Source organism: Capsicum annuum, chromosome 3 (assembly GCF_002878395.1).
Source record: "Capsicum annuum cultivar UCD-10X-F1 chromosome 3, UCD10Xv1.1, whole genome shotgun sequence".
Lineage (NCBI taxonomy): Eukaryota > Viridiplantae > Streptophyta > Magnoliopsida > Solanales > Solanaceae > Capsicum > Capsicum annuum.
The window spans coordinates 232,832,128-232,847,262 of record NC_061113.1 but is presented as its reverse complement, the minus strand read 5'-3'; the positions used below and the strand labels follow the sequence as shown (position 1 = coordinate 232,847,262).

The following is a 15,135-nucleotide window of genomic DNA, read 5'->3' as shown; positions in this document are numbered from 1 at the left end:
GGTTAACTTGAAGTTTACACTGTACCCCATACAGCAATATGAGTGACCATCTTTAATTTCGACAATGTGTCCATGTTTCCATCATCATTAGTTTGAGATGATCTTATTTGCTTTTCGATTTGCTTAAAAGAACTTCTACCACATGTTATTGATCTATCTTTATGTAAAAAAAATTGAAGTATTAGGGTTAAAAAGTTAAAGTTAGGGTTTAATTCAATCGAAATAATTTAATTTCGTTAAGGAGAGGGGTATTTTTTAGTCAAATATTTAACAGAGGGGGTATTTTTGACCCATTTCAGATAGTTCAGGGGTATTTTTGATCCTTTTCCGAATTCCGTTAGAGGGAGGAATATTTTTGAGCCAAATATTTAACGGAGGGGTATTTTTGAGCTAAAAATCTAACGAGGGACATTTTTAAGCTATTTCAGATAGTTCAGGTTATTTTTGAGCAAAGATGTATCTATTATATTTGAACATAGTAAAGGGGAGAAAGACATAAAGATTTTAGATAGTAGCTGATAAGATTCTATTATTACACAGAGAATGTCAACTGTAAATACATTGATTTATACTTGGATCATAGATGTGAATAGTGATAAATGTAGCAAACTGTAGCCAGCACCCTAGCTAAAATTAATCAAGTTGAGCGAACTCGGTTCTCACTGATATGGGGATTCTTACTTGGTGCACCCCGTCAGTCCAAGTCAGGCTCCCGAACTCAAACGCTGTGTTGTATTCGTGAGTGGGTGAAATGGTGAGAGTGAAAGAGATTTGCTCAGTGTCGGAGTTGAATATCAAAGTGTCAGGCTTTACTTTTATGGTAATGCCTGGTGGAGGCTCAATGATGGCTTCATATTTGGAGTTCTCTGGTCCAACGTTGGTGACGGTTCTTCTAACATTGACTGTACCTTTGAGACTTGGTATAGTTAAAGAAGGAAGATTGACATCAAGAATCGAAGGCCTCTTGATTGGGCAAGATGCAGCTCCTCCGTCAATGATGTTGCTGATGTCGCTGTTCTTGTAGCCCATCGAGCACAAATAAAGAATGTAGTCGAAGGCTCCCATATCATAGATGAGGCCGGGATCATTTGCAGCATGTGCATTCACTAGTCCACTACCGAAATCAAATGGATCAGCAACCTTAAACGGCATTCCCTCAGCGATGATTGGTAAGCCAGAATGAGGATCTTTTACCCCCGCTGCATTAACATCATTAGTTCAAACGTTAGATTTTCAAACTAAGACAAAATGATCATAGTTGGAAGCTTGTTGGAGGAACGGGATTTCCAAAGACCTGTAGTCATAATTGCAGACTTGATAGCAGCTGGGGACCAATCTGGGTGCAGGGACTTGAGCAAGGCGGAAATGCCAGACACGTGAGGAGCTGCCATGGACGTTCCTGATTCAAATTCATACGGAAATTCTCCAGCAACAGCAGCCAATATAAGTACTCCAGGAGCTGCTACATCCGGCTGCAATATTCAACATTTATTTAGTAGCACGAATAATTCCTATGACACTATTGGATTTTAGAGATATTATTGTGCAATTAGAAAAGATGTAATAAGGTCACACCTTAAGTATGGCAGGGGCAATAGAATTGGGACCTCGAGATGAGAAGGAAGCAACATATGTTGAAATAGGCTTTCCAACATGAGTTTTGGCAGGACTTAGTTTTATTCGTGGCTTCCTGCATTAACAACTATTTTAAACACCAACAAAAAAAGATATCTCTGTAGCTGAAGGAAATGAAAATCAGATATCTTCATTTACCCGGAGTCTCTGAAGTAATTGAGTATTTGCGTTCCAACGTCATAACTTACACCAACACTTGGGAAGTCGAAAGTGAGCACTTCCAGTGCTCTGCTTGGACTCTTAGCAACAATTAGTCCCAAGCCACCATTCTGCCTAAAAACTTCTATAATTAATGATAAATTCAACTCATCGCCTTGAAGGAAGCAAAGCCCCACTTTTCCAGCCACAGATGTATCGTTGGGAGTAAAATTGTCGCAATAGCTTCAAATTCAATGAACACAAACAATTTTAGCTTGAGACAATTTTGTTATGTGAAAAAACTCTTTGGAAATCAAACATGTACCAAATTGACACGCAAGAATTGGCCTAAACAAGAACAAGCGTCTTTGATTTGGATTGCTTGGTGTTATATTAAAATGCCTGTTTCGGAAACATACCGTCTGTTCTCAGTATCAGTATCGCCATGATATGCGATGTTGAGAAAAGCAGTCTCCTTTCCAGTATACAGGGATTGACCCTACAGATACTGACGTTAGCATAGCATAATAGACATCTTTCATATGTGTTCTGTTATTCTAGTTAAAGATAACGTTTATAACTAAGAGAACTTACAACAAAAGCTTGGTTGTTGCCTAGTGTAATGAGTGTGGGAAGGGACCTATCAATACTAGAAGCCGCCACAGTCAGCATCCATGGTGATATGTTACCTACTGTTTGGGGAAGTGACCCTTTGTTTCCAGCTGAACAAACAACTGTAATTCCATGCATGACAGCATGCAAGGATGCAAATTGACCACCATCGGTGAAATCAACATCAGGGACTAGAGGCGGTTCGGCGCCAAGGGACATTGATAAAATGTCAACTCCATCATGAATTGCTTGATCGATGGCCATTATTACATCGGCAAAATGACACCCACCACCATTGTAACACACTTTATACATAGCAAGCCGAGCCTTGGGTGCACCACCCCTAACTGTACCATAAGCAAGTCCATGGTAGCTTGCATTTGGTGCAAAGGAGCCACCGGCAGTGGTTGACGTGTGTGTACCATGTCCATTTCTATCCCTTGGTGATGCAACCTCAGTTTTATGATCAAATTTCCCTCCCAGCGATGCTTCATAACCCTTCGCAAAGTATTTTGCTCCAATTAGTTTCCTGTTACATGCCATAGCTGGATCGAATTTTTCACCAGACTGACAATGACCCTTCCATCTTGAAGGGATTGGCCCTAGGCCTTTGTCATTGAATGCTTCACTTTCTGGCCATATTCCTGTATTTTGGGTTATCTGGTGTTTAGAACTGTAATAAGTAACCAACTTGATTTTGTGCTATGTTGGGTGCTTTTATCAAGGCTAGGAGTACTCATGCAATATTCTACTAGAACTTCCTGAATTGCTATAATAAGTTTGACATGAATAAATAACTACCAGAGTTCTTTAACTTGTTTAGAACAAATTATATTCTTTTTTCATTCCACAATAATTCTATGGGTGCACAGGCGTGAGGTGGAAAAAAAAAAGAGAGGAGAATACCTGTATCAAGGACACCTATGATGATACCATCTCCCATGTTTGCTTGATGAAGGAGGTTTGTTGGAGGAGAAGATGTGGACAGGCCAAGGTAATCCCAGCTCCTTGTAGTGTGCAGCTGGTAGAAATGACTTGGAACTACATGGACCACATCAGGTAATTCTGCAACAAATTCAGCGAGCCGTTGTGAGTACACGAATCAAACTGAAATATGGTGCTTCAGCCTTTATGCAATCTTTAATTTGTCGGTATCATCCTCTTGCATCACTTGTAAAATTTGGATTCTTACTAGTCTCTTAACACGCATGATGCATGTGTATCCCGAGATAATTATTTCAAAATTTGTATATAGAAAGAGTATTTAACTGAATGATATTTTGAAAATATTTGTTTAGGTTAGAGAATCATTACCATGTCAAATAACACCAGGCATCAGAGTAACACCCAAAGGAAAGGGGGTGCAGGAAAATGAGATGCTGGAAATAATCCCATTGCCTAAAAGCTGACTAATTATTCCCTCTCATTCCCTACAGCGTGGCACAACACAATCAGGATTAAGGTTCATATCAGCCCTAGCAGCTGGCATGCGTCTTTTTGTAGACTCTTGGGTTCCCCCAGGACAAATTTAACTAACTAGTATATCATCTTAAGGTGTATTACATAACTATTACTAGTAGTTAGAGAGAGAGAGAGAGGAAAAAATATAATGTACCTGCAATCCTTTTGGCTTGTGCTTTTGTTAACTTGGCTGCAAAGCCGGAGAAGCCGTGTCTGTAGCTGTAGATGATAGATTCTCTTGCTGCCTCTTGACTGCATTAGGAAAAGCATTGACAAAAACAAAATATTGTGAACTACATAATATGTTACTTCCTGTTTTAGGAATACCAAGTATAGAGAGGGAGGAGAATGGATGAATCAATCATCTTTATTTTCACTTGATTACCTTCCGAGAACTGAAGATAGAATTTGATGGTGAGCTGATGTTGTGAGTTCGACATCATCGTGTTTCCTTCTTCCCAAGTAAACAACATGAACCTAAGTTTAACAATCATATCCAACATTAGCTACATAATAAAAACATATGATGAATCTAGCTGAGTTGTTACTATGTACTCTAATAAAACTGAAAATGCTCATTTCTCACTTTGCTTTCACCATTTGCATGCACTAGTAAGACATCCGAGAGGTTCAAAAGAAGTACTAATAGAGAAATGAAAGCTAAGTAGAGCGGAAGATAGAAAGTGCTGCTCATTTTGTGTGCACTGTCTAAAGTTAAAGAAAAGATACAGAGAACTACTTGGAGTTAACAACCTTTGCCCTTAACCTCCACTATTTATAATAATTAAGGCGTTAAGCATGGTTGGAAGTTTCTAAATTCCCTTTTCTTAAGCTTTTACCATACAGCAGAAACTGCTAAGATACATTCTATTAAACTTTACTGTTGAATATCATGTGCTATGACACAAGTTTTCAACAGACTTCAGGAGCAAAAATCTAGAGGGGTGGTACACGACAACCTAGCATGCCGTAACCTGCAGGCAAACTCTCCAACCGGCCAAGAAGCAAGTATTTTTTTCTATCATTCCATTCTCAATTGCTTGACTAATCAGTCACTATTCATCAAATTAATTGCATTATAGTCATCTAACTTCTCATTGTACTCTATGAAATTTCTCCTAGTTTTGGAAGTATCTATGCACTTGATGAAGTCCTCCAACGTAACTGCTATGCGTATAACGCTAATTCCACATATTCAGTTTTAATTTAACACGTGGGTTTAGTTTAAAAATGCAAGGTAAGGTTGCTTACAATTGACCGTTATGGTCGGACCCTTTCCCGAATCTTGTGCATAGCGGGAGCTTTAGTGCACAAGGCTGGCCTATTCTTTTTATGCTGAGTTGTCAAGGAGCCTTAAAATCTCAAGAATTATCTGTGTAAATACAACACGAAAATCAGAGAACAAGACTAGGAACAATAATTTTGGATGTCTAATCGCACATGCGTAGCAATATAATGCCCTTAACCAATGGATGGTCTGTACTATTTTTCTTATATGAGTGCAACAAGGCTAGAAACTACATCACAAAAAGTTTATGCCTTGCCGGCCCATTGGCAAAAGTTGAAAAGGAGTCATCAAGAAAAGTTTGTTTATGCATTGATCATTTTCTTCCTCCATATGCATGCTTACCATAGATAAAAGCTAAAAGTAAAACCTAGGTAATTACTTTAGGGATACTCCCAAATACCCTTGACAAAACCCATGTATCTCTGCAATATGTACTTCAAAAGATTCTTTGTTATGTGTCTAGCTTTTCCAAATCAAGCAAACCCAAATTGGAAAATGTAGAAATCCAAATTTTGTGCACTCTACTGGACAAGTCCAATTTCTGTTAGCATTCTTGGAGACTAATTTACCTAATTAAACCTTACTCACACGGATATAAAGGTATCATATCCTTGAAGAGCCATCTAGATCAAAGCATCAAATATTGTGTTTTGTCAAAGCCGACGTTCTTAAATAAAATGCAAGTGGATCCAAATTATCATACATTCGAGAAATCCGCTAGTAAGAGCACTCAAATGTGCTTGAGAAAAATGAATCAAGAAAGGAACAGAATTGTAGTCACAAATATTCATCAATAAAATCTATATTTTATTAGTAAATGAAGTTTATTTTCATCACTTTAAAATTTGTTGCAAACCGTAACAAACCAAAAATACATGAAAACAAAAATACACAAAAAAAGAAACAAGACGGCAATATGTATGGCAGAGAAAATAGCAGAAAGCGGATAGGAAATTGAAAATGGTGTTAGAAATATTCAGCAGTGGAGATTCTGGGATATTTAGTTGCTGGTGTATTCCATGGCGGACAATCTCAAAGAGTAGTTTTTGAACCAGAAAACTCAAATTTACAAGTTCCAGAAACATAAAATATAGAAGTATGACAAGCAGAAAAAAGTTCTATTTGGGGAAAACTCAAATGTTGCACTTGCTAATTCGTACTCCAACTGTTTTGAATTACTTCAGTAATAAGAACTATGGAGTACTATTTTGTCCTGTGTTTACAACCCAAACCCATTATATTAATTGGTTCTATGTTTACAACCCAAACACATTATATTCGATAGATATTGGCATGGTTCACTGAATCATTGCAATTTGTGCAGCAATCACCAAATTAATAGAACAATATTGCAGTTTGTCCCGGTAGTATTACCTATGCGCACACTTTAATGAGTTCAAACACTATATTATTTATTTAAATAATAAAGATGAATATAATAATTAAATTTAATATCTTTTGAATATGTAAAGATGGAGAATTTATTTATTAAACCTAATCTTTATTAAAAATATTTTTAAAAGTCGATCGGCATTGTAAACAACTATAAAATAACAAACTAAGAAAGATATTACGATAATACAATTAAACATAACTTTTACTTAAAAGAAAATTTCAAAGCCGACCCACATTCATCTAGCATCTGAAAATTAAAATAAAACAAGAAGATAATAAAGATATCAAAACAACACAATTAAACCTAACATTTACATAATAAATTCTTCAAAGCCAACCGACATTTATCTACGACCTATAAACTATAAAAAAATATATAAAAAAGATCACAAAGCATCGATTTTGAACCAATTAATTCTTGTCTAAGCGGAAATTTTGACCCTAAAGAATGATTTTGAATGAAAACAAAGAAGATATATATATATATATATATATATATATATATATGTATATATATATACACATGTTGAATTCTATTATGCTACAGTGAAGAAGTTGAAGATTAGCAAATCAAACATCCACCATCTAGACATGCAATCGAATCAAGTTAGATGAGCATCAAACATAATCTCCCAATAGACAAATCAGTTTGTTATCTAGTTTAACGTACATCTCAATATTTATAGAAGTATTTTCTTAATAGAGTTCTATTTTAGGAGTATTTTTCTAATTGAACAGTAGAAAAAAATATTAATTAATTCTCCTAACATATATTTTAGGAGTCTCATATATTGTAGGAAGTCTAGTAGAAATAAAAATATTAATTAGTTTTCCTATCATATATTTTAGGATTTCTAGTTAATATAATAAAAAATAATTAAATAATAAATTTAAAAAAATAGTGAAAAGACAGTTTTGTCTAAAGAAGAGTCTTTTAATGAAGGGTAAAAAGTTCAAATCACTTAACTACCACAAAATAACAAACTAATAGAGATATTAGGATAATACAATTAAACCTAACATTTACCTAAAAAAAAAATCAAAGGCGACCCACATTCATCTAACATTTGTAAATTAAAATAAAGCAAAAAGATAATAAAGATATCAAAATAATATAATTAAACCTAACCTTTACACAATAAATTCTTCAAAACCAACCGACATTCATCTACGACCTGTAAACTATATAAAAAAATATATAATAGTGATCATAAAGCTTCTATTTTAATCCAATTAATTTTTGTCTGGGTTAAAAATTTGATCCTAAAGAATGATTTTGAATGAAACAAAGAAGTTATATATACATACACATGTTGAATTCTATTATGCTTATAAAAACAATGAAAAGGTTGAGGGTTAGAAAATCAAGCATCCACCATCTAGACATACAGACAAATCAAGTTAGATGAGCATCAATCATATTCTCCCAATAGGCAAACCGGTTTGTTCTCTAGTTTAATGTACATATCAATATTTATGAAATTATTTTCTTAATAGATTCCTATTTTAGGAGTATTTTTCTAATTGAACAGTAGAAAGGAAAATATTAATTAATTCTCCTATCATATATTTTAGGAGTCTCTATATTATAGGAAGTCTGGTAGAAAGGAAAATAATTAATTCTATTACCATATATTTTAGGATTCTCATATATTTTAGGAAGTCTAGTTAATATAATAAAAAATAATTAAATGATAAATTTAAAAAATAGTGAAAAGACAGTTTTGTCTAAAGAAGAGTCTTTTAATGAAGGGTAAAAAAGTTCAAATCACTTTTCAAAGGGTCTTCACACTTTTAATATATTATAGATTATAGATTATAGATATAGATTATAGATATAGATATACTAAATCTGATAGTCTTATTTGTTGTCATCTAACACGGGGTTTTGAGTTGTAGGTGACAAAAGAGTTTTAAAATGAGGCGTAGGTGACACAAGTCTTAATAATTGAGTGTACGTGACAATCATTTTATCATGGAGTAAGAAAGTTGGGTAAGTTTGAGAATAGCCCACAAGTTTTTAAATTTACACTTTGATCCAAATATTTACCTAATATAACAGGAAATGGAGGAAAAAATATGTGTTTCTCTCTCTTCTCATCCATTGTTATTTTCTCTCTCTTAGCAATTTTTGTTGTTCATTGTTGTTGCTGCTTTATTCATCATCTTCTGCTTCATTATCATCATCTTCTACTTCATTATCATCTTCATTTTCATCTTGTTGACTATTGTCGTTGTTGTTATTACTGCTACTGTTGCTATTTGACCAATTTCTTAGGTCAAATTTTATTTTGTACATCACTTTCCACTTTGGCATTACTTCATAGGAGACTTTGGTAAGTCAAGTTATGATTTTTAGTTGAATTTGTCATCTGGGTAACAGTTATTGTGCTATTTTTTCAATAATAGATAGCACGTGAACATGAATGCAACATAAAAGCCATCTGTTTAAACAGATCAATCATCTGTTGCGACAGATAAGACGTTTGTTTCAATGGAAGACTCATATGTTGGGTTCATGTTTATGGTTCTATAGCACCGTAACATGAATCGAATAAGTGGGTCATCTGTTGCAACATATGACCCATCTATTGCAACAGATTAGTTATCTCGTGCAACATGATAAATATTTATTACAACAGATTAGTAACCTGTTGAAACAAAACCTGAACTCGATTCCAACAGACGTGTCGTCTGTTGTAATATGGCAAATATCTGTTGCAATATATTACTAACCTGTTGCAATAGAACCTGAACTCGATTCCAACAGACGGTAAATATATGTTGCAACATATTAGTAACCGGTTGCAATAGAACCTGACCTCGATTCCAACAGATGCATCGTCTGTTGCAACAGGTAAGTCATTTGTCGCAACAGGTTAATTATTTCTTGCAACATGTCACTCATCTGTTGGAATCATCTTCAAAAGTTCCCTAGTACTGTAACATCTATCCCAATAAGCGCTTCATCTATTGCAACAGATATATAGTGTATTTCAACATATGATTCATCGATTATAACAGATGACTCATCTGTTGAAATCAGCTTCAGGAGCGTAACATGAATTCCAACAGGTAAGTAATCTATTGCGGCTGATCACTTACCTGTTGTAACATATTACACATTTGTTGGGATTCATGTACGGGCACTATGAAATCACTATTAACTTTTTTTTTAATAAATGACTTTATTTAGGTACCACTAATTGAGGGATCAATAACAATAAGGGTGGATTGTCATAGTCAATGGATCGAGTAGAGCAATCGATATGTATGGCGTTAGAAGGAGGGTGAAATGCTAGAGACGATAGCTATGACAGTCCAAAGTGATATTTCATATGATGATTTTGTGAACTTAATCATCAGCTATTGTGGACTGAATTATCAACCAGAAGAACTCGTCATCAGCTGCATGTAGAGCTCCTTTGAAAATCAGAGGGTACTACCTTTCAAGATAACCGATCAGGTTCGGTTGCGTTCTTATCTTAGTGATTTATCCAGGCTGGTGTTAAGGGTATATGTGGTTAAAAAACAAGAGAGAATGAGAACCAGAACATAGAGACAGAACTAAAACAACACATCTTTGATGATAGGTTAGATGATCTAGTCATGAATATTCCAGATAATGATCAAACAGCTACGCCCGTTGATGCGACCAATACGGTGGGCAGTTCTTCTCGATCGACACAGTCTGGCAATCTTCAAGATGACGGGACCAGCTTTTTTAATGGAATGTCATTCAAGGACGAGAAAGAACTATATACCACTTTGTATATTTCTTGGTTGAAAAAAGATTTCATAATAAATAAGGTGATTAATTCAAGTAGTGTCTTTTGCTACAAATATGCTAATCCGAACTGCAAGTGGTGGTTGAGAGCGGTGAAGTACGTAAGTTCTGACAGATTCATCATTCATAAACATGAAAAGTATCACACATGTGGTTCGGAACACATCTCGGGCCAAAATCCTCACGCCACGGTAAAGGTCCTCGGTGAATATTTCAAGAATAGTTTCCCCTATGGCAAAGGCCCTTCTACAAGGGTTATGGCCAGTCAACTTCTTACGAAATTGGGTATCCTGATCATTTATTAGAAGATGTATACAGCCATGGAGATTGCCGAGGACTTGGTTAGGGGGACACACGAGCATGGGTATGCAGTCCTGGATGTCTGCCGTTACATGATTGAGTCCACAAATCCTGAAAGTAAGACGACATTGCATGTTAATGAAAACGGAAAGTTCAAGTACTTTTTTGTATCCTATGGTGCTTGGATTCAGGGTTTTCGACCTTTGAGAAAAGGCATAGCCGTCGATGGTACCTTCTTGAGGAGCAGGTATAATGGAGTTCTGCTAGCGACGGTGGCGCAGGATGCAGAGAATCACATTTTTCTGTCGCTTTTTGTGTAGCGGCAAGGAATGTGATGCCTCTTATGGATTTTTTTGAACAATTGCGAAGCTGCTTCAAAGATACCGAAGAGTTGTGTTTTGTTTCGGATAGGCATGCAAGTATTCCAAAGATGGGTTCAATTTTCTTCACTTTAGCTTACTTTGGTTGTTACATCAGGCATCTTGAAGAGAATATTTGAACCAACTATCACAACGAAAGGGTCATGACCCTTTTTTATAGAGCAGCTAAAACATATAGAAGGGAGGTGTTTTTAGATCATTTTAATCAAATAACGAATGTGCATCTCAAGGCAGCAAAATATCTTGTACATGTTGGTTTCGAGAGATGGAGCCGGGTATTCTGTCCGACAGATAGGTACATTCTTATGAATTTAATGTCTTGTTTAAGTTACAAGTTTAGTATGATGTTGTACTAAGTGATTCTTTTGTATAGGTACAATATTATGGCATCAAACATAGCTAAATCGGTGAATTCATTATTTGGCGGTGAAAGAGAATTTCCCATCAAGGCTCTGTTTGAAATAATAAATAAGAAGTATGGCCAATTTTTTAATGAAAGACGTGTGCAGTTCGAGGGCCCAAGAAGAACCCCATTTGTTCTTGAAATTAAAAAAATAATATCAACGAAAATCAGTTTAGGGAATAGGTTATTATCTCATAAATAGCAGATTACAAATTCAGTATCACCGATCATGGTGATGTTACTCCTCTCAATATTATTCGGTGCAAAAATATGAAATGACATATGGTGGGCATATTACTCCGGTGTCTTCCAAAGAATCTTGGATTGTTCCTGCAGAGCTTTTGGGGAGATTAATACATCCTCCATATATTGACCCAAGCACTATCAAACCGGGAAGAAAGCCATATAAGAGGAGGCATGAGTTGAAGAATCATTTTCATCAAGAAGAAACAAGTGCTCTGTATGTAAGCATGCTGGCCACAAAAGAACTACATGCCGGGATCGTAATCCACCATAATCGTTGTAATTGTAAGAACTTGTGTTGTTGTTTGTTGTGGAATTTTATATATTTAACTTATTGTTGTGAACGTAATGTTATCATTTATTATATATAAAATATCTTTTTTTATAACTTGTGCATCAATAAAAAAAGGCAAAACATGAACTAATTAAATAATATAGTAGACCACAATTATATTCAACAGATTGCCCATCTGTGGAAACAGATGGACATTAGCTGGAAGAACATAACACAGTTCCATCAAACTGGATTGTTTTCCTCCAACAAATGGATAATCTGCTGACAAAAAACTAATTGAACTGTTCCAACAGATGGTCCATCTATTAAAAGAACTCAAATGCCAAAATTGCTATTGCTGCTGAATTCAAAATTGCTCCTTACCTCCAATAGTCAATATGTTTAGAAGAAGGAAATGACAGAATGAAAATTAAATAAGAATTAAAAAACCAAAGTCGACCAATAATAAATTTTCCATTAAACAAAATACAAAATACATTAGGTATAGAAAAAAAGGCAAAACATGAACTAAATAATACAACAGATCACAATTATATTCAACAGATTATCCATCTGTACATTAGCTGGAAGAACACAACACAGTTCCATCAAACTGGAATATTTTCCTCCAACAGATGGATAATCTGCTACAGAAATCCAACTGATCTGTTCCAATAGATGATTCATTTATTGAAAGAACTCAAATGCCAAAATTGCTATTGCTACTAGATTCAAAATTGCTCCTTACCTCCAACATCGACATGTTAACATGTTTAGAAGAAGGAACAGTCAGAATGGAAATTAAATAAGAATTAAAATGCTATAGTCTACCAACAATATATTTTCCATTAAATAAAAAACAAAAAAACATTAGGTATAGATCCGATATAGAATTAAAAAAATACATTCTAATTATTATTATTTTCAGCAACAACATTATTATTGTCAGGCGGCCAATCTTCAACCGGTAGAAGAAAAAACTCCATGATCATCCGGGCTATCATGGCGGATAATTCCCACTGCAGGTCGTGAACCTATGACTCAAGTTCCCGGATAGTGTCTTGTAGAATTGCAACATCCCAATTTGTATTAATCATATCTAGAACACGCATGAATTAACAAAAAAAGTAAATACAAAAGTAAAGAAAAGAGTTCGAATGTAATACAATGTATACTACAAACTGGTAAATTTACACAGAAAAAAAACTTACCTTAACGAGAAAGGAATATACTCTTTGAAGAGAAGTGGTTGAAGATGTAATTCGAAAAGACAAAATGCAAGAAATAAATAAAAGTGGAGGGACCTATTTGTAGAGAATTGAATCTGAATGTGTTAGGCAAAAAGGTATGACTGTTCAGGTCCATTGTATTAATTACATTCAAACTGCTGGTTTTTTGTTTTCTGTGAAAAGACGTGACTTTTTTTTTACATCCAAACTTCTCACCTTTTCAAAATGGTTTGAGACTTAATAACAACCATTATTATTGAGCTGTTTTAATAGACCATTTAGGAAAAAAGGCACGACTGTTCAAGTCCATTGTATTATATTCAAACTACTGGATTTTTTTTTTGTGGAAAGACGCAACTTTTTTTTACATTCAAACTTCTCACCTTTTCAAAATGGTTTAAGACTTGAGACTTAATAACAGTAGTTATTATTGAGCTGTTGCAATAGATAGTCCATCTGTCCCAACAGATAACCCACTGTTGTAACAGATTTACCATCAGTTGTAATAGATGGTTTGTATGTACAACAGATGATATATCTGTACAACATATGGATTATCTGTTGTGACAGAAACTTTTCACCTTTTCAAAATAGTTTGAGAATTGATACTTAATAACAGTTGTTATTATTGAGTTGTTATAATAGATCATCCATCTATCCCAACAGATAATCCACTATCGTAACAGATTTACCATCAATTGCAATAGATGGTTTATATGTGCAACAAATAATACATCTATTGCAACATATGGATTATCTGTTGCAACAAAAACTTCTCACCTTTTCAAAATAGTTTGAGACTTGAGACTTAATAACAACTATTATTATTGAGCTGTTGCAACAAATCATCTATCTGTCTCAACAGATAACCCACTGTCGCAACAGATTTACCATCAGTTGAAACAGGTGTTTGTATATGCAACAGATGATACATCTATTTTAACATATTAATTATCTGTTACAATAGATGGACCATTTGTTCGAGATATTTTGATTTCTTCTAACAGCTGATTCATCAGCTGCAACAGATGGGGAATTAAACTAAATTAGTGATTGTTTTATTATATAAACAGGTTTAAAAACAAAAAAGGTGAAAGTCACGACTTGTAGCACTTATTTTTTCTTGACAGGCATATAGTCCTCCGACATTGAAGATGATTACCCTTTGAGCCTCCGTGGTCTTATACACTACTTAACGATGGAAAGTGAAGAATAAACATTGTCCGACATTGATGGGGTAAGAAGAATAAAGTGCATTCAGATGAATGGTTCCACTTTCATGCATGAGAGTTATGTATTACTGATCAGGCTATCATGACAGACACACATAAAGTACAATGATTTCTTGAATGCAGTTTTTACCGATCAGACATTGATCCTTTAAACAAGATCTTACTTTTTACAGTTTAGTTTGAGAGATGTAAATTGATAAGGCCGAAGGGTTCCAAGATGGTGGGGTCGATACCCTATTACAATTTAATGATGATTTTGCTCATGTTTATGTGTCAAGTTTGGGGAAGGGTTCAAGTTTTTGGCGGAAGTGTAAATATTGAATAGTTATTGGAATGATTTGGAGGGTTCAATAGACTTTTTAAAGGCCTCCGAAGCCTCACACTGCTGCAAACAAGAATGGAAAATCAATAAAAATTCTTCTGGTCTAAATTTATATGGATGGGTTGCACAAAAAGACTATTATAAAGAAGATGGTGATTGGAAGAATACCTGTATGGGAAGAGGGAGGTGAAGAATAACATATATCAACTCAGATCTTATTAAAGAATAAAAACCAGAAAGCAAGCAAGGAACTTCTAGTCAATTTGGCCAATGAAATTGACTTGAAAGACGAAAAAACTGAATGTGCTTCAAATGTGGAAGTGCATCCAAATATTAAAATCCGTCAGTCATTCTTTAAAAAAGAAAAATGGTAAAGCGGACTGGAGTTGTGCACTTTGCTAAAGACTACAACTAGAAAGCGTGGCCTGAATCAAAA

The 15,135-nt window shown here is 34.8% G+C and overlaps 1 protein-coding gene across 2 annotated transcripts; it reads right to left on the bottom strand.

The window, feature by feature from the left end:
* Nucleotides 1-502: 502 nt before the first annotated feature.
* On the bottom strand, nt 503-5,207 carry LOC107863004 (subtilisin-like protease SBT3.8). Of its 2 annotated transcripts, none has more exons than XM_047409523.1 (10): nt 5,098-5,207; nt 4,232-4,323; nt 4,001-4,098; nt 3,292-3,450; nt 2,368-3,029; nt 2,193-2,272; nt 1,774-2,016; nt 1,576-1,690; nt 1,295-1,472; nt 503-1,199 (listed from the first exon to the last, which is right to left on the bottom strand). In XM_047409523.1, exons 4-10 carry the CDS (start codon nt 3,326-3,328, stop codon nt 634-636), a joined length of 1,881 nt encoding a protein of 626 aa, XP_047265479.1. In that variant the 5' UTR covers nt 3,329-3,450; nt 4,001-4,098; nt 4,232-4,323; nt 5,098-5,207; the 3' UTR covers nt 503-633. The 2 variants fall into 2 exon arrangements, with proteins under 2 accessions (XP_047265479.1, XP_016564228.2); XM_016708742.2 differs by lacking the exon at nt 5,098-5,207 and adding an exon at nt 4,433-4,832.
* Between the last annotated feature and the right edge of the window lie 9,928 nt (nt 5,208-15,135).